We start from the raw sequence: 26912 nt of genomic DNA, 5'->3' as shown, positions 1-26912 counted from the left end.
CTCCAGTTTGGTTACAATACGAAAGGCAGTGATGGAGTTTTATTTTACACTTGAGTGACTCATTGGCGTTAAATTAGACGAAATGCCGCAATCCAGTCAAGAGTAACACTGTCAATCTAAAAACTGTTATTAATGAACTGCAAGAAGAGATTCGGCAGTTAAAAGCAGAAAGACTTGTCAAATGACAGTTCATGCAGTACAGGTACAACTACAATAAAGAATTTTTCATTATTGCCATCAGTACCAGTGTTTAGCAGGAAACCCGAAGACAATGTGAAAGTGTTTTTTTCGTAAACTTGAAGGTGCCGCACTGTAGGATCGTGGACAGATTCCGATAAGCTAATGGTTACCAAATTAAGAATTCCGGGAGTAGCACAAGATTTCATTAGTGCAGCACCTACTTGCATGAAAACAGAAGATTACAATGAGTTTAGAATGTAAAAACGTGATCAGATGTATAGAGAGCAGCTTTACAGTTTGCGAACGCAACGAGATGAATCTATCGAGCAGTTTGCCGACAGAATTCGAAACATCAATGCTCAAACGTACGAGTTAGTAGAAGATAAAAATGAAAATCGCATTCAGTTGTTCAAAGCCAACCAGAGAGCCTTGGACACATGTACTCATGGGTTATACGGAGAGGAAGTAAGCAAAGCTGTTAGAATGGCACAATGTAAAACGTTTCAGGAAGCAGTAGAATCAGCTGTTGGTTTCGTTGAAGCACTAAGACGACTGAATGAGATGCAGAAACAAGAACACAGAAGTTTCAACATAACAGTACAATGCTACAGATTCAATAAGCTGGCTCACAAGCGTAAGGATTGTAAAGAGAATCGAATTTGCTATCATTGTGGGATGCAGGGTCATGTTTCGAGAAATTGTCACAACAAGGATGGTAATGCGAACAACAGACAATCTGCCAGATCTTTAACTGAGTATGGGGACGTACGGGCCATCACTCTGTCCGCCCCCTGCCAGAGACAGTGATTCCTATTAGTTCCAGCAAAAATCAGACCGAAAATGACTATGATAAGTGCTGTATATCGTGGGAGAAACATCAAACTACTTATTGACACAGGAGCACAGACCTCATTAATGAGGTGCTGCATAGATAAAACAGGATAAACTGAGACTGCCGCTATTAAAAGTGCGAGGATTAAATGGAGGAAAACTACATAACTATCGAGAGGTTGACGTAGAATTAATTCTTGGCCAAGGCCAATATGAAGGTGAAAATAAAGATAAATACACAGCAAGGGTGCAGGTAGTTTCAAATAACAAAATGCATTAAAATGGTGTACTTGGATTTTATTTCTTGTCCGCTAATGAGGCAGAGAGATTTGTCGCAGAAAGAAAGATCAGACTAGGCCATAGCAACTACTGATGTCGTGGAAATGAACCGCCCAAACGATGCATCAATTCAAATTGTCCGAGTCGATGTTCAAATTAATCAGCCACAGCAAGTTCCCAGGGGAGCAGGAAAGACAATCTATGTTGAAGTCAAGTCACCCCAATGCAAGGAAGGAACTTTGTTATTAATTGAGCAATCCGAGAAAAGTGAGTTACTGGATACTATGTGTTGTTATGTCTCTAGCAGTGTAGGTGTCGCTACAATGGTGAGACAGAATGTCACTAAAGTCCCAGTTACAATAACGAATATGAGCAATGAGGATGTTATTTTGCCACGAGGAACAAAAGTTGCTGAACTGTCGAACGTAAGTAAAAATGACGTAATACAGATTCCAGATGAAGTAACAAACACAGCAGTTATAAACACAGATTTTGGTACAGTCCACACAATTGCAATGAGGAAACAAAGTTGATAATGAACTGAAGTGCAAGATTTGGAAGAAGATAGAACATTTGACAGGTGATGAACAGAAGATTTTAGCACCTGTTTTGTTGGAGTATGCAGATTTATTCCAAGAACTTGCAAATTTACCTGTCATTCATTTAGTTCAGCATCGTATTCATACAGAGAATGCAGCTCCAATCACACAGAAACATTACCGAATATCATTCAGTCAAAGACAGTTGGTAGAAGACATGGTTAAAGAACAATTAGAAGCTGGAATTATAAAACTAAGAGATCCTTCAGACCCACCGTTGTGTTCACCTGTTGTAATTGTAAAGAAGAAATCGATTTCTGGAGAACCACAGTTGCGTTTTTGTGTTTATAACCAATCTTTGAATGCTGTGACCACACCTGACATTTACCCCCTACCAAATTTAGTCAAAACCTTGGATTACTTGGGCAGATGTTGAATTTTTTCAGTATGAGATTTAACATGTGGTTATCACCAGTTAACAATGCATCCAGATGATCAAGCAAAAACTTCATTTGTAACAGCAACAGGAGTATGCCGTTTGGACTTCATAATGCTCCAGCTACATTTCAACATCTGACGAATTCAGTTTTACAAGGGCTCACCCCAACACAAGCACTTTTTTACCTTGATGATGTAATAATTTTTTGTGAAAAAATGAAGCAGCATACTGAGAGACTACAAGCTGTTTTTGAGCGTGTAAGAAGTGCAAACCTGTCTTTGTCAGCAGATAAATGTCATTTTGTACAAAGTAAGATTAACTATGTTATAACCAGTGAAGGTGTTCAACCTGATCGAAAATTAATTGAAGATGTAAAGAATTTTCCTGAACCACAGAATTTGAAAGAACTACAATGATTATTGGCATTGTCAAATTTCTACAGACTATTTATACCCGGTTGTATGAATATAGCATGTCCAATGACACAGTTACTGAAGAAAGGAGCCACATTTAATTGGTCAACAGAATGCAAAAGGGCAATGGAAGAACTTAAAACTGCTCTACCCACAGCCACAGTGTTAGCCTATCTGGATCTCAGTAAACCTTTTATTCTTTCAACAGATGCACCCAATTTTGTCATAGGTGCAATCTTGTCTCAAGAAGTTGATGGTCATGAACATCCAATCTCATTTGCTTCCAGACAATTAAACAAAGCAGAATGTAATTATACTACTAGTGAGATGTAGCTTTGCGCTTTGGTTTTTGGTATAACACATAACAGATGTTTCTTAACAGGAAGGGAATTAACAGTTATTACAGATCATGCCGCACTGAAATGGTTATTGAGCTTAAAGGATCCAAGTTTCAGATTAACAAGATGGGCATTAAGACTGAGTGAGTACCAATTTAAGGTTATTCACTGACCTGGTAAACACCACGTGAATGCTGATGCAACGAGTCAAAAACTCAACGTTTGTGTTACAGTAAGTTGAGAGGAAGAGTTAAAAGCAGCTCAAGAAGATCCACAATGCAAGTAATGGAAAAATGATCAACATTTTGTTGAAATAGATGGATTATTGTACAAAATCACTTGTAAAGAAAACCGCTTACCGTATTTACTCGAGTCTAAGCCGCACTCGAATCTAAGCTGCACCTGAAAAATGAGACTCGAAATCAAGGAAAAAAAATTTCCCGAATCTAAGCCGCACCTGAAATTTGAGACTCGAAATTCAAGGGGAGAGAAAAGTTTTAGGCAGCATCTCCAAATCGAAACAAAGTTGGTCCACTGTAATATGAGACAATTTAGGTCGAATGAATGACGATACAGCTACAGTAGTTTGGTTCGAGTCGTAAGCTTAGCAGTTAAGCTTTACCAGGTAGCCATTGCTATGCGTCAGGCGCTCCGTCCGTATTTATACGGGTACCCTTCCTTTTTCACGTGCTTCGTCTGGTTTGAATTGATTGCTTATTTCTCTTTGTTATAGGTGTTTACGTCACTCTACGCTGAAAATGCATTACTGTACTGTGTCATGCATTGTTTGTCGTACTCGGATACTGCGTATTTACGGCCTGTCGCCGATCGCGGCATGGCTTGCTTTTGAGCGCGCTACCGCCGCTTACAAATAAAAAAAAAAAGAAAAAGAGAGAGAGAGAGGAATCGTCTCATTAGCGAAACAATGGCAAGAGACGGCTACTTGTTGTTACTTACACTGCTGCTTTCTTTGATAATGATTAACAAGAACCAAATAATAGATGGCGTATGATAGAAGATGTTCTGAACGAGAGTTTAGCGAAAAATTTTCTCCGTTTGAAAATCTTTGCAGGCGCCTCTTTAGTACAATACATTCTGCACAGAAATTAGAGTCATCTTAGATTTAAAAATCTAGGCAATTGCCTCGCTTCATTTCTGACTGTATCACTGTTTAGCATAAGAATAATACGAATATACACATGACATGATATGTATATTCTTCCACGTTTGCTGTTGTCTCACTCTAGTTTTGTGGTTTATTACGCAGACAGGATTTAAATGAGATAGTAGCAAACACGGAACAATACACGGCAAAATGTTTATATTCGTATTATTCTTATGGTGACGAGAATACTGCATGTGATTCACAATTTATAAAAGTTCGTATTAGCAACCATCTCTTCTCACAGATAGGAAAAAATTCAGAACGTAGAGTTGGCCATATTGACAAACTTCCTAAACATTCTTGCCAGTCGGGTTTTCGTAGTACATTGAAATGCTGCTACATTTGAAGACGAACAATACGGAATTAGTATTTACTTCTTTGGATAATGTATGAAAATGCAGTGGTCGAAACTCGGCGCGGAGAAAAAAAGCTTGTCTTCCACCCCTCCTTTTTTTTTTTAATTTATTTACTGACGCAGAGGTTTTGGCGCCAGTATTTACCTTTGTGCCTACAAACAGCACCCTACAAAGCATGCCTGTGTAGCGCTACATATATTCGACGGCAGAACTAAGTTGTGGCGGCACCCACCGACATTTTTAAGAACTTAAGCTTGCTTTGCACTCGATTCTAAGCCGCAGGCGGTTTTTTGGATTACAAAAACTGGAAAAAAAGTGCGGCTTACATTCGAGTAAATACGGTATTTATCTCAGAAAGCATGAAAGAGCAAATCATGAGAGAACAACACGATTGTTTATTATGAGGACATTGTGGTAAAAAAAGGCAACAAACATTAAAATAGCTCAAACGTTTTGGTCACCGAGCCGCAAAGCTAATATTTTTGAGTTTGTTTCACAATGTGATTCCTGTAACACACGGAGTAATGTAGGAAAAAGTATAGCACCATTGCAAGAACTGCCAGAAACAAGTGAACCATTTGCATGTGTAGGACTAATGTCGTAGGACCGTTGTCTAAGACTAAAGATGGAAACAAATACATAATGACAATGTTGGGTCATTTCTCTAGATACCTTCCCATGATACCAATAGCTGTTCACAACGCTGAGACTATAACTAAAGTTTTTGTAAAAGAATGGATTCTTAAGTCTGGATCACCATTAAGTATAATTAGTAATCAAGGAATGAATTTTATGAGTGAATCACTTAAACAGACTTATAAGCGCATGCAAATAACTCAGGTAAGGACTAACCAGCACACCCTGAAGGAAATGGGAGAGTCGAGTGAGTGCTCAGCGAGCAAAGTGCTCAGCGAGCAAAGTGCTCAGCAATTGCGTTTGCGTCGGTAGATAATGCACCATTGATGTTAATGCCAGGGACACCTGTTGGGGTCTGGTACCCAAAAAGACGTCTGATCTTCATCCAGACTTGGAAAGGTGACCTGTGGCACCCAATGGTAGACATGTACCTCTGCCAACACTCCTGTTTCCGTCGTTTTATAAGCTGGCGAACATGAGCACGGAGCCTCTTAAAGGCTATTAGGTGCTCTAGGGAAGGGTGCCACCTATGTCGCTGTAGAGCTCACCGACGCTCTTTAAATGCCTCAGTGACTTCCGCCGATCACCAAGGGACAGTCTTTCGCCGGGGCACCCTAAAGAAAGAGGGATCGCATTTTCTGCCACAGAAACAACCGTTTTAGTGTCCTGCTCAATGGCATCAATGGCACCATGTAGGGAAGATTCAGCGGTGACAGAAGAGGTGAAAGCTTCCCAGTCTGCCTTGTTTAAAGCCCATCTGGGTAGGCGTCTGTGGGTATGACGCCAGGGGAGTGACAGGAAGATGGGGAAGTGGTCACTACCACACAGGTTGTCATGCATTGCCGGGAACCAGGTTTCCCGGAGGGCAGGTATAAAGGTATAAAGCAGGTATAAAGCTTAACAGTTGTTGTAGCTCAGCCAGGTGGTGGAAAAAATCGCCACAATTCCACTGGAGGATTACATGATCGTGAGATTGGGAAGGCATGAAACACTCAATGAGGCAGCCTACACCTCACGGTCACCTGCTGCCACCAGATGAGTACCTCTGCGATCGACATCCATTGTGTCAGAGGGGCCAGCGAGATCTAGATCCTCAGGGGACACCAGAATCTCCACTTCATCCTCAGACACAGAGCTTGTAGGTAGTGGCGATGTGGGTGGCACCGCAGTGCCTTGGTTCTTGAGGGTCTTTTTCTTTTTAGGTTTCTCTTGCTGCTCCTTAGGTTTGTCCGGGTGGGAGGGCTACATTGATTCAGTCTCAGGGACAGAGGAGGACTGTGAAGCCCTATGACCAGCTACCTGCGGTTGCTTCAGCCACTGGCAGATGTCAGCCTTGCCACTGGCAGGAACCTGGGAAGGGAGTGACCCAAGGGACCCCTTCCTGGCGAGAGGAGCCGAAAAAGACTTGTGCTTCTGCAGCTGAGAAGTGGGGACTGACAAGCTCTTTGCTTCTGAAGTAGGTTCTGCAGGAGCAACAGTGAGGGAAGTGCACCCACCATCAAGGGGGCAGGTGGAGTCTGATGGCTCTGAGAGCCAACTGTACGCAGGGGAACGGAAGATGGTAGAACCGTTGTCATAGCGGCAGCATAGGTTGGCGTCATATGCACAGGATGTAGCCTCTCGTATTTTCTGTTAGCCTCAGTGTAGGTCAGTCGGTCCAGGGTCTTGTATTCCATTATTTTTCTTTCTGTCTGGAGAATCCTGCAGTCTGGCGAGCAAGGCAAATGGTGCTCTCCAGAGTTGACACAGATGGGAGGTGGGGCACAGGGAGTATTGGGATATGTAGGACGTCCACAATCCCAACAGGTGGTGCTGGAAGTACAGCGAGAAGACATATGGCCGAACTTCCAGCACTGAAAGTACCACATTGGGGAGGGATATATGGCTTTACATCACAACGGTAGACCATCACCTTGACGTTCTTGGGTAATGTATCACCCTCGAAGGCCAAGATGAAGGCACCGGTGGCAATCTGATTATCCCTTGGACCCAGGTGGACATGCCGGACGAAATGGACACCAAGCCGCTCTAAATTGGCGCGCAGCTCATCATCAGACTGCAAAAGGTCCCTGTGAAATACTATACCCTGTATCATATTTAAGCTCTTATGGGGCATGATGGAAACAAACATCCCCCAGCTTGTCACAGGCAAGTAGTGCCAGTGACTGGGCAGAGGAAGCCGTTTTGATCAAGACCGACCCTGACCGCATTTCAGACAAGTCCTCCACCTCCCGGAGACACGCTTTGGAGTCTTATTTCTTAGCATTGAAGTTAGACCTCGACCACTTAGAGACTGCTGGTGTTTGATCACCAGCAAGTGATGACACGGTATGCCTCATGGCACGTCATCCGCCCTGATGCCACCCACTCTGACAGGGAACCCGCCCCACGGGCGCCATCCAACGGCAGCAAAGGCCACCTGGCAGGAGGGCCATTGCCGCCGGGAGTCCCAATGCCCCAGGGTGACGGGCATCCACTTCTTGGCATACGTGGGGAGTTAACGGCACAGGAATCAGCAGAGCGATCCCTGTGCCCTGTGGTCAGGGGGCTACAACCAACAGGGTACGTCTGTCCTGTACAAGGAGTCAGTTCCTCCAGATGAGTCCATTCATATCCCACTGGAGTATGGAAGCCATTAGCGCCGTTGTTCCAGTTCACCCCTATCTTTTGGTCATGATGGTGAGGCACTTTTAGAGCAAAGGGAAGTGAAGGGGTTGTCCGAGTCTGGTAACGGGGCACTGAATCCGTGTCACCGTCCTCGTCAGTCAGACATGTCAGGATGACATCTGTTGGTGTCCAGGACAACTTTTGACCCAAACATTGTGACCCCTCCCCTGCTCCCTTTGCCTCTGAGGATGATGGGGAAAGGGGGATGTGAAGAGTCGCTTAGCTTTTGGATTGCATTCTTGATGCTTACGGCAAAAATGTCGCTTTTGTCTTCTGTCACAGCTGCCTGGATTTCTATGTCTTTACTCGCTCTGCTTTGGTATGTACAGGTGCAAGCCCAAGTGCTGGTGGTGCATAAGGGTGCACCAGACATGGTCCGAGTTGAAACTTCCACCTTAGAAACAGGTTTCTATATCGTGGAAGCATATCAATTGGCAAAAGCAAGGGTTTTGTCACCTTATATTCTATTTTGGCTTCTGCATAGTGGACCCCATCACTTATTTCCTGAATTTTGCATTCCTCAGCAAAAACAGGGCAGTCTGGGCTCCAGAGTGGTTGGTTCCCAGAGCAGTTAACACAAAATGTTCGAGACGCGCAGTCAGTCCCACCAGATTCATGGCCTGCCTTTCCACACATCTCGCAGGTCGCTTCGCCTCCACAACGCAGCACCGTATGGCCAAACTGCAAGCATTTGTAGCACCACATAATGCCTACGCCTAAGTCTCAGGAATCCTACCATAATGTGTTCAAGCAGCATTGGAGAACAGAAGGTCAGAACGAAGGTAGTGGTCTTCTCAATTTCCATTATTCTTTTACAACCACATCCATTATCTCTTGAGATGCCCACTGTTGTTCCAGTTCTGTGATGTGTCTGTTCATAATATCGAAGCACACAAACCTACTGCAGCCTACATCCTTCTGAATCTGCTTAGTGTATTCATCTCTTGGTCTCCCTCTACGATTTTTACCCTCCATGCTGCCCTCCAATACTAAATTGGTGATCCCTCAATGTCTCAGAACATGTCCTACCAACCGATCCCTTCTTCTAGTCACGTTGTGCCACAAACTTCTCTTCTCCCCAATTCTATTCAACACCTCGCAATTAGTTATATGATCTACCCATCTAATCTTCAGCATTCCTCTACAGCACCACATCTCAAAAGCTTCCATTCTTCTTGTCCAAACTAGTTATCGTCCATGTTTCACTTCCATATATGGCTACGCTCCATACAAATACTTTCAGAAATTACTTCCTGACACTTAAATCTATACTCGATGTTAACAAATTTCTCTTATTCAGAAACACTTTCCTTGCCATTGCGAGTCTATATTTTATATCCTCTCTACTTCAACCATCATCAGTTACTTTGCTTCCCACATAGCAAAACTCCTTTACTACTTTAAGTGTCTCATTTCCTAATCCAATTCCCTCAGCATCACCTGACTTAATTTGACTATATTCCAATATCCTCGTTTTGCTTTTGTTGATGTTCATCTTATACCCTCCTTTCAAGACACTGTCTATTCCATTCAACTGCTCTTCCAAGTCCTTTGCTGTCTCCGACAGAATTACAATTTCATCGGCAAACCTCAAAGTTTTTATTTCTTCTCCATGGATTTTAACACCTACTCCGAATTTTTCTTTTGTTTCCTTCACTGCTTGCTCAATATACAGATTGAATAACATCAGGGATAGGCTACAACCCTGTCTCACTCCCTTCCCAACCACTGCTTCCCCTTCATGTCCTTCGACTCTTGTAACTGCCATCTGGTTTCTGTACAAATTGTAAATACCTTTCCCTCCCTGTATTTTACCCCTGCCAACTTCAGAATTTGAAAGAGAGTATTCCAGTCAACATTGTCAAAAGCTTTCTCAAAGTCTACAAATGCCTTTGCTTAATCTAGCTTCTAAGATAAGTCGTAGGGTCAGTATTGCCTCACGTGTTCCAATATTTCTACGGAATCCAAACTGATCTTCCCCGAGGTCGGCTTCTACCAGTTTTTCCATTCGTCTGTAAAGAATTCGCATTAGTATTTTGCACGCATGACTTATTAAAGTGATAGTTTGGTAATTTTCACATCTGTCAGCACCTGCTTTCTTTGGGATTGGAATTATTAAATTCTTCTTGAAGTCTGAGGGTATTTCGCCTGTCTCATACATCTTGCTCACCAGATGGTACATCTTGCTCACCAGATGGTAGAGTTTTGTCAGGAATGGCTCTCCAAAGGCCATCAGTAGTTATAATGGAATGTTGTCTACTCCCGGGGCCTTGTTTCGACTCAGGTCTTTCAGTGCTCTGTCGAACTCTTCACGCAGTATCATATCTCCCATTTCATCTTCATGTACATCCTCCTCCATTTCCAAAATATTGTCCTCAAGTACATCGCCCTTGTATAGACCCTCTATATACTCCTTCCACCTTTCTGCTTTCCCTTCTTTGCTTAGAACTGGGTTTACATCTGAGCTCTTGATATTCATACAAAAGGTTCTCTTTTCTCCAAAGGTCTCTGTAATTTTCCTATAGGCAGTATCTCCCATTTTTCCCCCCGATTTACTCCTCCCTCTTTATCACTACAAACACGATACAATTTAAGACTCCTTGAGCCCCATTGCTAAATGCAATATGATTATCAGGACTAGCCTCTGTCACTCAATCGGATGACTGGGTCTGACTATAGATAGTACAATTGATAAGTTTGAGTTCAAGAGTTCCATCTCGGTTCCACAAGCAGCTAGGGAAGTACGGGTCCTCTCGGACAGAGCCCTGCTTCACTGAGTAAACTTTATACAACTGAGGTGCAGCAGATCCCCAAAGGTCACCCATTGAATGCTCCACCTTAATAGCCAAGTACCTCATTGGTGCACACCTCACCTTTAAGATTGAGAGTTTTCTTTCTTTAGAGAGGTTTGTACTGTTCTCACAACCTGGGCAATTAAGTAGAGATCTCCTGTCTCTGTGACCTGTGACACACAACATTCCATTGCCATGCCACATGAGGGTCACTGAAGAATGCCCAGAGGTTACAGTGACAGAGAACTGGAGGTGATCACCAACCTATAGCTCAGGAACTCTGAGGTTGCCAAGTTTGTATCCAGCAAAATAATGCTGAGCCCCTGAGGGCTAATAATGTGTGTCAATACATCACAACCATGACTAATTAAACTGATGGTTCAGCAATATTCACACCCGGCACTTCCTGCCTACTTTGGAATCTGAATTATTACAGTCTTCAAGTCTGAGGATATTTCACCTGTCTGTATACCAGGAGGAATAATTTGTCATAGTATGCTGTCCCAAGTATCTCTCTAATTATGAGGGAATGTCATTTATTTCCACAGCCTTGCTCTGACCTAAGTCCATTCAGTGCTCAGTGAAATTATTCTTACAGAGTTGTATCATCTGCATTTACTTCTTCCCTTTCTGTAACATGTCTTCAAGTTCATTGTCTTTGTATGGCACTTCTACATATTCTATCTTAAAGCGTTCCCTTCTATGCTTAGTACTGGCTTGTCATGTAAGCCATATTCCTACAGCTGCTTCTCTTTTCTCCACATGTGTGTCTAATTTTTCTTTCCCATCATCCTGCTCGATTCTACTGCTGTTCGTTTCTCCTCTAGCTGTTCCTGTTTTACCACTTAACACTTCCCTCAATCCAATTTTTCTATACACCTGCATTACCTTTTGCCTTCTTTATTTGCTGCATTTTTATATTTCCTCCTTTTGCCAATTAAATTCAACAACTATTGTTATCCAAGTATTTCTACTGGGTCTTTCTGTCTATTTGATCTTTTACTGCTTTCACTTCTCAACCACTGAAAGCTACCTGTCAGTCTTTTAGCACATTCCTTTCCAATGTAAAAATCTTTGCCTAATGCTCCTTTCTAAACTCTAACAACCAGTGGTTCTTGCAAATTGGGAAGTTCCATCTCCTTTATTTCCTACCTTTCTGCAATTTCTTCACATTTAATCTGCAATTCACAACCAATAAATTTTGGTCGGAGTCCACTTCTGCCCCTGGAAATGTTTTGCAGCTTAGACTCTGCCTTACCACACTCCAGTTTGTAAAAAATGCAAAGTTTACAGCACAATTTGTCACACGGAGCCATGACACAAACTGACTAATTTCTTGCTACTAGCAAACTTTTCTCTTCTGCACAGCTATCACATATTCTTTGATTACATACGATGTAACACGACTATTGTCTTATGACCAGTACCACCAGTTTTCCAGCATGGGCCATTTTGTGTAAAAACTGCCAGTTTTGTTCAATCAAAGGTTTATCAACACATTCCTATGTCACATCCAGCTGACACAGATTTCACATCAGCTTCCCTGGGCACAACTTTTATCTCTGGTTCGATTTATTTCAGTACTTCACTTAGTATTTTGTTCTTTTTTAACAGCATTTGGCAAGTTAGTTTCTTTCCTCACTCTTCCTTCATTTAGCCCCCCCCCCCCCCCCGCCCCTTCCTTTCTTCAGACACACCTCATTTGCAAAACCATTTTAGCAGAAATTGTCATGGATAATACCCATTCCTTACAAACATCACCCCATTTTTAACTTCAAAATTCTCCTTCAGCATATTAAGTTCCAATTATGTCTCAGCTATCTTTTATGGTTTTTCCATAAACCAATGCCAATGTCAAAATTTTCTTGATTTTGTGGTGATTTAAATAGATTTGTGTGTATGGGGAAGGCAAATAATTGTATGTTGTCAACGAGTGAGAGGTGACACGATTCAAAATGCCTTCCATTGTTCTACTTCTCCCTATGAAGCATTTTTTTGGCGCATTGCTGATAACTCATTCATGAAAAATCAATTGTGTCTACTAATTTTCGCCCAATACTTGCTATTTTCACTGCTGTATCATTCTGATCAACAACTGGCATCCCCAAAAATGTGAGGCTTCTGTTCCAGCAAGTCCTTACATTTGACTTACCTTCTCTGTTCATTTCATCATTCTATCCAGTTTTATAAGAAAGCCTGTTCATGAATTTCGCGCATTAGTGAAGCCAGTGGCTTTTCATGAACTATGAACTCATTATTATTCCATTCCCTTCAGTGTAATGTAGTTTTTATCTTTTTCCATGTTGGTACTGCATTTCTCCAACAGTGGTCTTAAGGGCTATAATTGTCACTGCACTGTATTTTGCATTGAAGATTCTACACATCTGCTTAACAGTTCTGCAATAGTTCTGAATATACTTCCACTCAACACTGTTCTGTTAAACAACAAAAAAAGTACCTCACTTGAATTTCTAATGTGCATCTCAGTGCATTTTCCAACAGATTATCTGTATTTATTGCTTAGTATTTTACACAATTTGTTAGTATTGCTGTGTGGCACTTTTGGGTTGTGAAACTCAGTCCAAAGACAGGTTCGATGTAGCTCTCCACACTGGTCTACAGTCTTCCTGTCCCTCCTCTTGTCTGCATAGTTATTGCAATCTATATATCGACTTACATCTACATGTTGTAGCAATCTTAACATGTAAGGAATTCTCTTTCTGCAAAACATACTAAACTGATTTGCATATATTTCACACCGTTGCATGAATAGTTCGACCAAGATCAAGCTGATGATATGACAATTGTACAGAACCTAGGAAGACAGATTTTACTGTACAATCAGTGATGGGGTCATTGCAGATGGACCAAAGATTCTGACTGGACATGAATGGAGCAGAAAATTAAGGGTGGCATTCTCAAAGGATTCATCAAGAGAACTGAAATGGTTTAGGGAATTCTTTAAAAACATGAATCTGGATGCCAGAACCAAGTTTAGAAAGGACCATATCTCTAATTGCAAATTTAATTCAAACTCTTAACCACACTCACTTGACAGCTGTCTAAAGCATTTTCAAATATTAAAATTCTCTATAAAATATAAATACAACATGATAACCACTATGTTTTATCGCATCTGCAAAGTTAGACATTCCAGCACACATTTCTTCTTCATTTTGTTTTGATAAAAACAAATTTGTGTTGTGACTCCCGGCCTTGGACAAATCTTTCAATTTTACAGTACTTCAGTGGCTTGCATGCCAATTTCCTTGTTTACTTTGACTGAAGCAGTTTCTCATTTGGTCTAACGTAACCGAGTAGATTCAGTTCTACAGCTTTCCATCGCAGAAATACTAGAGAGTCAGAATGAACTGAATTTCAGCCCTACTGTCAACAGTGAGCAGCATTAAATAGTTGATAATAAAGGCAAAAATGTTTTATGTTGATGCAGCATGCCTGGCAAACATTTTACCATGACAGAAAGTATCTGTGACAAAAAGAAACAAACAGACATTACCTTATGGATGGAAGCAAAAGAACCATGTTCATTGTGGAGTAAAGAGATATTATAGTGCTGTAACATTACAACAGCAAATAGTATGTCAATACATTCCAATTACATCTTACTACCACAAAGCCACTTAATACAGCTTAGCTTACAGAAGTTAACAGCAACTGAATTTTCACAATGCCTTTCATCATTGTTACCTTTCATCTTATTCGAGTCCCCAGCTGCCATTTGTCCACTAAATAAATACTGCCACTGCACTGCAGCTTAATAAAGAAACTTTTTTTCTGGTATATGGTATCACAGTTTCTCAGAAAAATTGACATGGGTAGTAAGTAAAGCACTCTAAAGTTTGCTTGAAATGCTCTAAAAGTCATAAAATATGGGCCCCTCATTACTTTCAGTGACCACAAGCATTACTAAAATGACAAACTAAGTTACAGAATGAATAAGTTTTGCAATCTAATAACATTCGTCACTTGAGTGCTCAAACACATTTGTTACTGCAGAGACAAATGTTTAGTTGGCAGTGTGTAAGTGATGTGCAACAAACACACAAATTTTATAAATTATATAGTGCAGCCATCATGCATCCTTTTTTAGATTTTATTACGCAAATCCAGATTTCGGCTAGTGACTAGCCATTCTCAATGCACTAAATGTGACTGACGCCCAAACAACAGGGACTTACATGCATCGAGAATAGATTATAATATTTACTGAAAATCACTGTACTTCCAACAGTTGCCATGAAATCCTTTATGATTTGCTACGAGTTTCAACTGTTACAAAATCACCATCAGACACAAGAAATTTTTCCAATCCAGAATCCGTATACATACATGACATCTAGGTCCACATAACACAAGGAATGCACAAATCGCTTTTCATGTTTAGAACATGCATTTGATATTACATAGAGTGGGAAAAAACAACACATTTGTATCCAAATGTATAATTGGGGGGAAAAAACCCTTGTGTTTGATAAGGATTTTTAACAATCTACACTAGCAGCAATAATAAAAGTCTATACAGTAACTGATGGTCACGAACATGATTTTTAATAAATACATAAAATTGTACACACACACACACACACACACACACACACACACACACACGAGATCAAATGGGAGGTTGACACTTCTATGGGTCTTTACTTTTTGTGAAACTTTAGGTAGCAACAAATGTTCTATTGAACGTATGTTCTCTAACAAGGATGTTCTCTTGCAAAACAGCAGAAATGGTTTCACAAGCACGTGGATGAACAATACATCTCCTTGAGTGCCCACCTTCAAACTATTATTATGGAGCATGTGAGATGGTAGAAAACACTTCTGGGAATAATTTAGCAAGGGTATACATCCATACAGTCCAAAATTCAGCTAAAAAATAAGTCACTTGTAGTCTACATTCACCATATAACATTAATTTGGGCATACAACTGTGTGAAATATTTTCATTTTTTTTTTTTTTAAAGCTAGTCTTCAATGGGACTCTCCCCAATTACCAACACCAGAAATCTTTCACTCAAACATCAGTTTTCTTTTAACATCATGAAGTCCTAATTTGTGTGTGTGTGTGTGTGTGTGTGTGTGTGTGTGTGTGTGTGTGTGTGTGCGCGCGCGCGCATTCACACATCATATAAAGCATGTATCTTGTGTGTATGCTGTGTATACTCTTAGACCGCAACAGCATTGTTTCCATCCATAAAAGGCAAATAAGTTGAGCAATATAACACCCATCACATAATTAGAGCATTGATGTGGACAGCATGTTCTTCAAACCTGTGGTGCCATTCAAGCCAATAATGTATGATGTATAACATGTTTGATTAAACTAAATATACATTCATGGATACTGAATGAGTATTTCTTAATACAAATACCCCAAAAAATTACATACTGTAACAATGTACCAGCCTGAAGAAGCAAGGTCTTCTGTTACCACCAACAACAAATTAAAATTTAGTAACCCTGATTCACCATCAAAAACATCTAACCAACATGTCTGCTATACGAATTAATGGTAAAACACACAAAACAGTTAGTTCTAAAGATGATTTGGCAACTTGAAACTACAAACAGCTTCCACATACCTGTTGTACTTGAAGGTGTTTCTGTGTTCTCTGACATTACATTTTCATCTTTAGGGGTCTGCTCCTTTCCACTTGTTTCTGCTTGGGAATTTTGTTCTTTTTCCCCCTGATTCTGCTCTTCTGTTTCATTTTCTGGTACACTGCTGGCGACAGCTGTCGTCAACGTAACAGCAGTCGACACTTCTTGGCCCTCCGGCCCAGAGTTTGGTTGTGTCTGCGTTTCCTGGTTATCCTGCACCGTAGATGGCTGTTTCTCTCCTTGGTTCTGTTGTTGTGGCTGCTGCTCTTGCAACTGCTGTTGCCCTTTCCCGTGTTGTGCTTGGGCTTGTTGCACTGAAGGTGATATTGTTGAATTTTGTTGCTGAGATGGCTGAACCTGCTGCTGTACAGATTGTGGTGTCACTTGTAACTGAGGTTGTGCTTGCTGCTGTGGTTGCATATGTTGCATCTGCTGCTGTGTCTGAATATGTGGAGGTTGGAGATGCTGCTGTTGCTGCACTTGCATGTGTGCTTGATTCTGTATCTGTTGCTGCCCTGGAACATGCTGAGCTTGCATGTGCTGTTGAGCCTGCAGCTGTTGTAGTTGCTGTGCTTGCATCTGTTGCTGCTGTGCTTGTAGATGCTGTTGGGCTTGCAGGTGTTGCTGTGCTTGTATCATCTGTTGTGTCTGCATTTGTTGTTGGGGTATTACGAGTTGACCGATTCCCTGTTGCCCTAGCATCTGTTGCTTCTGCTGTGCAATCATATGTTGTTGTGCGATCATTTGCTGTTGTGGTAGTATTTGTTGGGATGGTCTTGGCATCCCATGTTGTGTCATAAACTGTGATTGTTGCTGCTGTTGTTGCTGTGGCAACATCTGCTGTTGCATCAGTGACTGTTGCTGTTGGGGTACAATTTGCTGTTGTGACATCATCTGTTGCTGTGGTAACAGCTGCTGCATCTGCAATTGTTGTAACTGCAACTGAGACTGTAACTGTGTTCCCTGCTGTGTTGGCAGAACTGATTGTTGTGTTGTCTGGGATGTAGGTAATGTGACACTTGAATCAGCTGAATGATTTGCAACTGCTTGTGATTCATCTGACTTCTTATCATTTCCTGAATTTGTTAAACTGTGTTGGGGCTTAGTTGGCGATCCTTCCACACCATTTGATGTAGGTTTCAGAGCACTTGAAGGTGCAAGATCTCTGTTCTTGTCAGATCCTCTTTGTGGCCCAGACACGGTCTGGTTCTGACCGCTTCCATTTTTGTGTTCCTGAACTAAACTAAGAGGCATATTTGATACATTGTGATTAGCATTTCCTGATGCTGGTGGCTTAGCTGGGCTCACAGCTGACAGTTTTGGCACACCTGCTGACTGAGAGTTATTTGCAGCCCCAGAAGCAGGTGCACCTGGGCCAACTTTAGTTGCAGTTCCAGAAGCTGGGAGTGACTGTTTCACAGCAGGGGCACTCATTTTAATGTTCACAAAGATGACTGGTATATTCCTGCAAAATAAAAGTGAATGTAAGAATTTTTTCCTCTATAATTTATATGGATAGTGCCTATTTCTACTGTATGTTGACACCACATCCAACTGTGGGTACCAGAACCAATTTAACAGGAAGCTGGTCTACAAGTTAGAGGAACACATGGGCATTTTGTACCCAAGAGGACAATGTAAAAAAAGGGGGGAGAGGAGAAAGGAAGAAAAAAGAAAGAAAACTGTAATTAAAACAGAACTTCAGAGTGACAATTGCTTGCCTTTTATACAAGAACTGAGCTGTTTTAAAAAAGAATTTCACCCAGTATACACAAGGACAGTTTAAAAAATGAACAGAAAGAAAAAAAATTAATCTTTTCTAAATAAAACTAAAATCATCTATAGAAAACCTTGTACCCTGAATACAAGTATAGAGGCCAACTATTTACAAAGAAACCACGTGGAACAAAACCCAAATTCTCAAAGGCAAATAGTAAACAAAGTTCTGCAGTTAATTTGAATTCACAATGCAAGATTTATAGAGATCAATTTTGTCCCCAATGGTTTTCCCCCCTCTTATGTATCATACAAAACATAAAAATCATTTTAAGACATCAAGCTGCAACATAAATTCAGGTAATTATGAGTTCATGTTGAAGCCAAACTTCAACAAAATTTCCAAGGTTCTCCAGTGTATTTCCCAAGTATTTTAGTATAAGAGAATCATAGGCTTATGTGGCTCATTACAGAGTAATAACATAACCATGATTTATTTGGCTTGTTACCCTAACCACATTGTAATGTGCAATCATCTAATAGTAAAAGTGTAATGCAACAACCTTCTGATGAAAAACACAATTACCAAAGTTTGGACGTTGTGTTCTGCCAGTGTACAGTTTAGTAACACCAATATTTGAGGTGCCCAACAGCAAACTCATCATCAGTAAATATATCCATACTGTTGTGTGTCACTTAACATACAGTTAACATTGCCAGTATAAGAAACCAAGAAACCCAGAACTGCACCAAGCAATACTGATCACAAGCTTGAGGGCAGAAAGTTAAATTGGTATTACTGCTGTTACATAAGTACTATGAGTGACTCAAGAAAGTTTGTTTCCAAACGAGGACACAGCACATTATTCCTATATTTGCACCACTGTGTAGATATTTTCCATTTCATTTCAAGTACATAGACAAAGGGAGTAGAATATTGCATGAAATGCAGTTAGTCTGATAGGTCACCTGACACCATAGGTCCCTTATACCAAAATACCGAGGAAATATTATTAACAATCTTTGAAATTTTGTCCGAGTTTGGGTTCATCCTATACAGTGTCTTCCACACTTGGTGCTAGAGGATTCTACAAATATTTTACACATACTTCATCATGTAGCTACTGATACTTAATGAGTCTTGGCCTCTGCCATGGTATTAAGATAAACAACTTACTTTGAGAAATCCTGAAGTTTACAGTTCCAAAAGCAGTACAATTTTTCAACATTTCCCCCAAACTTCGCTATAAACCAAAATGGTTCTCTAGAGAATAATTACACAAAATAAATCAGTACTTTAATATACTTGTAAAAATACTGAAAATGAAACTGTGGAAGACAAGAACAGATACAAAGATGTCTTAACTACACAAAAATGAGAGGACACACTGAGGCCTACTTCACTTCCAGAGCCAGAGAATAGAAACGAGAATTCTTATGGACAAGCAGACATCCAACACAAGTTAATTTGTGATTTGAGGGCAGAAGTTCATCTCACTGTAACTGCATATTAACAAAACCGTAACCTGAAATGTGGGAATAATATAAAGACTCAAGAGTTAAATTGCTTATTACCACCGAAATCTGAATTACACTGTAACAATAAATCCCTCAATACACAAAAATCAATGAGGAGTCTCACTAGCAAAATACCACAGAAGATAAAAAAACTGCCCATGTGCCAGATGACGGGAATGAAATTTAAGAACATACGTAACATAACAAGATTATAGGGAGGGGGGAAATAAAGGAGTGGTCGAACGATGTCAGCGGAATTAGTGGTTTGATGAGACAGTACTGGGGCACAAGGTAACATGGGAACTAAAATAATATAAAGGGAGGTTAATATTCTTAGCATCCAGATGAGAATTAATTTATACGCACTACATTTCACTGTTCAATTGTGAATAACTTGTGTTGATTTTCTCTTCATTTTCTTCCTTTGGTGGCAGTCTACGTACATTCTACTTTATTTTTCTCTTTGTCAATACACATTATGAGTAATGGCCCGAGTTGCCGGTCATGTGTGCATGAGGTGTGCTTGCTTGTGTGAATATGGTGTGTTTCTCTTTTTCTGAAGAAGGCAATGGCTGAAAGCTCATGTGTAAGTGCCTTAATTGTGCCTGTCTGCAACTCAATGTGTTATTTCTATGGTAAGTAGAAATCTATCTTTTCCTACATTGTCCACATTATGAGACACACCTACTTTTCTTACATTTCTACTCAATTTCATGTCACGTTCTCTGCAACTCTACACATCTGCTGTTTCCTTGTTAACTTATTTTATATCTCCTATTTTCCACACGACTTTTTTCTATTTTTTATTTCACCTTTACTATTACAATATTAGTGATAACTGTTGCTTTACTGTTATTGCCCAATCCAGTCACATGAGAAGAAGCATTATCAACTTATCAACAGGCCTACAACCCCAATTAACATCTCAATTTAGTTGAATTTTCTCACTCTGTGAAACTGAAGGGCAACCTGCTTAATTGCTAAAAACCATTCAACAGTTGTGATCACACATTTCTTTTTCTTCTTTTAAGACAACTGGTTTCAACAGACTATGAAAAACCTTTTATAATGTGCATGAGGTCAGGGTAAAATGGAAGTATTTTACAACAAAAGATTTTAAGACCTGAAGATAACAGCATATTCTGTTGAAATTGATTCTCTTAGATAAAAAAATATTTTATGCAATCTTGGTTGTTGAATGGTTTTTAACAATCTCAATTTGCGTCTTCCATTTTATAATGACCAGCTTCTCCTTAGCTTCTTGCTTCACCAGTCTTGGCTTTTGCACCTGGTACACATTCCACTCTGTTACAGAGAAACAAAATACTCAATCACAAAACATGGCATTTTTATTTCCATCACTTTTAACAGTAAGCGATTTTTTTCATTTTTGAACCAATAATAAACTTCCCAAAGAATCCTCCTTTACAACACACTTCTTTTTAGGTTACACGCAGCTGACGACAACTTGGAACAGCAATGAAACAACAACAAGGTTGTTAGACTTTAAGAAAAGTTATACTTTCAAACATATTTCTACACTGAAAACAAATTTAAAAGGCATAGCTGAGCTTTCAGTTTTAATTGCCTACTCTCGCACAAATGGATAAATAAAAAAGGAGGGAGGGAGTAAAGCAATGTATGTTCAGTTAAAACCATTCTGGGATTTGAGTCACAATCTTAATAATTTCTCATATTTCCTCAAGTGCCATTGTCCTGCGTTCATGTTCAAAGAACTACCTGTTGCAGGTCTTCCTGAATTACCAACAGATAATTTTCAACATTAACTGCATGTGACCTTAACACTCATGATTTTTGTTCTAAAGGTGAAAGTTTACTTCTCTTGCAATCACTATCAGAATTTTGCAACTGGTGAAAAAAAAAAATTAGTGCATCTTTGAGACCCTAGTTTTGCGGCTTGAATCGCTACAGTTTAGCTCAAATCTGAGACCGAGCACTACTTCGTTACCACCGACTTCAGCAGTCAATACTAGCATGACATATTTATATTTGTTAATCAGGTCACAATTGCCACTGGAGAAAGGTATGTGGCTAACAACCTGAAACTGTGTTTGAAAATCTCGTACAGGTAACTGAAGAGATACACAGTTATGCACATTAATGACTACGTGGGTACAAGCAATCTGTAGGGATCTTAGAAAGACAAGCTGTTTCCTTTTGTAACACTTCATTGGCTGCACTACGCCCATTATCCTATACCTTCTTTTTCACGTGAAAATGCTTCCTTTTTACTCCATTTCTTATATATACTATCAGGAAAATAGTTTATGAGAAGCTATGTTTACCATTCAATAAATATATTTATTTAATGCTCTAACATGTTAAATGTATCTTAATTATGATTTCTACAAGGAAATAAATGAGATGGCTGATGACAGAAAGATTGGAAAATTAGATCTCTTCAAGCTTGCAGAAGCCTGCACAAGATCAGTGTAGTAAGTTCATGTACTAATATTCATATTCATATCCAGCCACTTCAGAAGCACAGATCTAGTAGAAGGGCCAACTCCAGACATGCATCCTAGGGTTGACTCAGAAATGTCTACAGTGGATAATTTAAATTATCACTTCATTACAACTTCATTTAAAATCTTACGTATGTTTTATAAAACTCAATTGAAACATTAAAGCTATGAACATGCTACATATGTTTAACATCCCCGTAAACTCAACCCTTAATATTACATTGCTTCAAGATGCAAAAATCCCACTCCCATCTCCTGGTATGAAATCTATACCTTAATCATGACTACAATACACCCACTAACTAATAAGATACACACATCTACACACTGCATATCAGCAGAATATAATTTAAATGGAACCACGAGAATATTTCTGTAAGATGTCATTAACCTGGATTCTGTATTAAGTAATGTATCACATCACAAGGTATGTGATGCACATTTACCAAATGTCCGTAACTAGAAAGTGTCTGAAGTTAGAAATGTAATCTAGTTTCAACACAAACCCATGAACTCACTAACTTTTTAAAAATGTAATATGCGGTACACTTTGTGTGTGTTGCTCGTTCACATGAACTCTGCATTTCAATACATATATTGGTTCTCAACTTGATTCATTAGTAGTGTGAAGTACCAGGTAACACCTACAATCTATGAAGTCTCCAATAACAAACACAATAAATGAAGCACTGCCAAACAAAGGCAAAAGTAATTTATTTTAAAAAGTAAACATAGCCACGATTGGAAACAGTAAAACTTATGTAGCACTGAAAGCTTACATCAAAGCAATATTAGAAACCTAAAACAATAATTAGTTTAAACACACAGGCAAATTAAAGCATATTTCACTTTTTTTAAATGCCATGCTATTACTAAAAAATCTCAAATTTTTCTGTATACAGTTAAAATCGATATCTTTGAGCTAACTGAATACAAATGTTTCGTCCTAGAGAAATGTGCCACTCGCTCAGAGAATTTGATGAGTGTCACAGTAATCTCTCGTGTATATACAAAGGACGTCTTGTTTACAATTACGTTACGCACTGGATAATATGTTGATAAAACTGTAACTTTCCATATTAATATAAGCTGAGTTGTTTGAGAGTTTATTCAATAATATAATTACCTCAGTAATCAATCGACATACGCCATATGCGTTCATCACGAAGTCTTATAAATGTAGAACTATACAAAAGAGTGCACAGCCAAAAGTACACATCACTGAGTATCAGTAAGTTTCCAACAAAAGTTTGTTTATGTTATAAAAATTCTTCATTATATACGGAATTTAAATTACACCAAAATTTGAAATAAAACAAAACAAAGCTGAAAAAAATAAGTACATAACATGCAGTGTGATTAAACAAGGTACAACATGCCGAGATAATGGAAAAAAAGGCTGGCAATTAATACTACGCATCTTAAATTCGTTATCGTAGAACATAAGCCACTTCAGTAAAACAAAACAGAAACTATACTAATATATCATATAAGCATACGAAATGGGATAAAATGTGTATAACATACGTTTTGTTTACGCCAATCGAGTCGGTTGGGAAATGTCCCACTACCCTCTTCTGGAGATGCTACAATATTGCCTTTCCGTTTAGAGAAAACTTCACCGAAAATACAACACAGAAAACAGAGTTCGATGAAACACTTAGTACAATCACAAATACACTTATTGATTTAAATCATAAAGAACGCCACTCTGCTGCCGTCTATCGCTAAAAGTTGCGCCATTATGTCACAATTTTTGCTCTCTGGCAACAACTTTAGATGGCGTCTCACCGCTCCCGAAAGGCTTTGCTACAACAACGGACTGTCGTTAGACGCTAATTGTACGTTGCCATGACGTAATTTTATGTTTCCTGCGAAGTAAAATAAACATACGCGCGTATCTGAATTAAAGGAAACACGACTATTTACGGTCTAAATGTATCCACACAAGAGCAACTTCTACTAATAACTTCTCGGACGTTCCGAAGTAACGTATACAATAATGTCGACAAAACACCAAAGTACATCGTTTTTGAATCCTGGTCGAAACTTGTTTTCAGAGATTGCAGTTTACTTTGTGCTAGTTCATAATAGTGAAAAGGGTTTTTACTTCATCAGTGCTTAATTTCGGTCATGCAACACGTAATTCAACTTTTTTTTTAATTTCCGCTAATATAAGCTGATGCTAATTGTACTATTGACATTTAATTAAAGACATACAAATGCTACAAACAACAAGAGTACAAAGCATCTGTTAACCAATTACTTATCTTTGTGGTAATTTAATGAATATAGAACGATTCTCTTATATAATAGTATATGTTCTTTCCTGACTCTGACAAGAAGCTTAATGAAACTACATCCAATTGCAGTTAATCAAGATGTTACATCATTTGTAGACAATGTCTTGAGACTAGGATCTAGGGGAGATGCAAGATTTCACTGTCTGCAAGCACTAAAAATTAACATAGTGGGGCCACTAACTCATGTTATAACAACGGATTTCGTGCTTTTGCGGATTTCCAGCCCTTATTTTATTAGTTTCCTCTGTTTTAGGGGCTAACTGCAAATGTTTCTTGACGATGTGGATATTTCTTCCGCATGTTTTCTTCCTCAAAAAAGGTAAGAATGGTGAAAGTGGGATAATGGGTCATATGAATAGAACAGAGAATGTACTGTATTGTCGGAATTTCGAGAAAATTCTCAGGTTCGCAAAAATAAAGCAAGTCGTAGAATATTCTTCACATGAGAATGTTCTCAGTTTGAGTGAAAGGGTGAGGAAAGTTGTTCAAAGTGAAGAACGTTCTCCAATTTCATATGAATAAAACTAGGGAAGATTCTCACAAGCAGAGAACATTCTACAATTTTTAAAGTAAGCTCTGTAGCAGACTTCGAGCTGAGTAAGTTCTGTTGAGGTTAAGCTTTACAGAGCTTTTTAGTAAAAATGGTAGTATTTATGTTACCCAGAAGCCAAAAAGAGGTACACATCGCCGAAAGAAATACTGAAGAGAGAAACTGTAGACGTTATGCCTATATAAATTTAGCAATGAATACATTATTTGGCTGGCGAATCACTTCCTGAAAATCATGAAAGAAGAGGGGGGGGCATTCTTCCAAACAAATAGCAAACGAGAACGGTTTTGTGGTATTTAGTAGACCTAGTTCTTCAGACTAGTGTAGGAGAAGACTTATGCGTACAACAGACAACTTTGTCACTGACATATTTAGATGTTCTTCATAATGTTACTAAAGAGCACCTTTGCAGATGTGATTTTCCAGGAACTTGGGAGATCTATAAACAGTAAAACATAAATGGCAGTCAAGATATCAGTTTCTATGTCCAGTGGGAGCCCACAGTTGTAAGCACATACCAATCATGGTATTTTATGCACTTGGAGACGAATATATTAACGGAAAGGTTTTTTCTAGTACCAACCTGCAGGTGACATGTGATTATGGTGAAATGTTTACTAGTGCCAATGCTTTATGGCCTCCATCTGTACATGATGCTAAGACATGGGGAAACTGTGATGTATGGCAGATACTAACCAAGAACCATTCCAATACATGAATTGTAGGAGGCAATGGGTGTGGCATCGCATGGAGACTAATGACACCATTCCAGAATCCACAAACGCCTGATGTGAGGCATGGCAGAAAGAACTGTTCCAGAAAATTCAGTGGGCGAGATGATTATTTCATCAAATATCTACAGTGATAGTGACACTCAGGTAAACTATATTGGCATAAGTTTTGAAATTTTACTAACAAAGCCTTATTATTAACTAATTCTAAATGAAGTTCATCTGAGGAATTCAGTCTGCATCAGGCAATATAAATATTCCTGCAATACTGGCATACTGTTTTTTGTATCACTTTTGGTTCTCCTCACAGTGGCAGTGGGCCTATCCCTCACGGCATGAATATTATGTTTTGTTACGTTACGAATAAAAAGGTGAATCATAAATGTTAATAAATCGTTAATTACAAACCTACTGATCTGTTTTTTTTTAACAGAACTGCTCTGGCAACCACATAGTACAGGGCGTGTAGTCACAGAGGTCCAGAGTAGGCCGCACTTTTCATATGACAGCGCAACTTGTCTGATATGCTAATGCATAATTGAGGAAACGATTTACGCAGGGAAAAGTTAGTAACAGTTTTGGCCACCAGGTGCAAACCTGGTGTTGTACGAAAAGGAAGGAAGATTAGACTTTAACGACCCGTTAACACGAGGTAGCTGGAGTCAGAGCACAAGTTCAGATTGTTTCACGATGGGGAAGGAAATGAGCCATGCCCTTTTCTAACCGTCTTGGCATTCGCGTGGAACAATATAGGGAAATCAAGAGAAACCTAAAACAGGATGGCCAGACACTGATTTGAACTGATATCTTCCTGAATCAGCACTGTACAACAACTTGTCAATGTCCCCAGTACTCATTTTGAACAAATTGTGTGATCAGCAGTTAATAATAAAACCACCACTTCTATGCATTTCTCACTTGCTTGACCTTATCTGCCCACATCCCATTCCTGGTCCAATACATACGGAAACATTTCTTTACGTTTTCCTTGCATTCACAGCACCAGATTTATACTTGGTGGCACAATTGGAACTAACTTTTTTCCCACATAAATCATTTTCCCGTTAACACATTATAATATCTACCAAGTTTCACTGCCATACAATAATTACAGCCCATACTGGACCTCTGCAAGTAGCTGCACTTTAATTATAACTGCCCAGTTCTTGACATGCAAGTGGACCATGAGGTGTCATATTTGGGCAAATTTGTCTTGTATTGGATAGCTCTGACAGAGTTCTGGTTTGGAGTAGATGAAATTGTGATGGTTTCTTAAATTTTCGTGTTTACCAAACTTCAATAACAAAAATGTTTCCCACATATCGAAAATTCGATTTTTGTGAGCTGT

At 39.4% G+C, this 26912-nt stretch overlaps 1 protein-coding gene across 1 annotated transcript in view; it reads right to left on the bottom strand.

The window, feature by feature from the left end:
- The window catches only part of LOC124721654 (mastermind-like protein 2), a 71192-nt gene extending 47211 nt beyond the window's left edge, over positions 1-23981 (bottom strand). The window contains exons 1-2 of the mRNA XM_047246723.1: positions 23508-23981; positions 16242-17725 (exon numbers count right to left, since the gene is read on the bottom strand). Coding sequence (XP_047102679.1) covers positions 16242-17694 — 1453 coding nt within the window. The 5' untranslated portion in view covers positions 17695-17725; positions 23508-23981. The remainder of the gene's footprint in view (positions 1-16241; positions 17726-23507) is intronic.
- Positions 23982-26912: the final 2931 nt, after the last annotated feature.

This window comes from Schistocerca piceifrons, chromosome X (genome assembly GCF_021461385.2).
Source record: "Schistocerca piceifrons isolate TAMUIC-IGC-003096 chromosome X, iqSchPice1.1, whole genome shotgun sequence".
In the NCBI taxonomy this organism is placed as follows: Eukaryota; Metazoa; Arthropoda; class Insecta; order Orthoptera; family Acrididae; genus Schistocerca; species Schistocerca piceifrons.
This window is presented reverse-complemented; position numbering and strand designations above follow the sequence as displayed.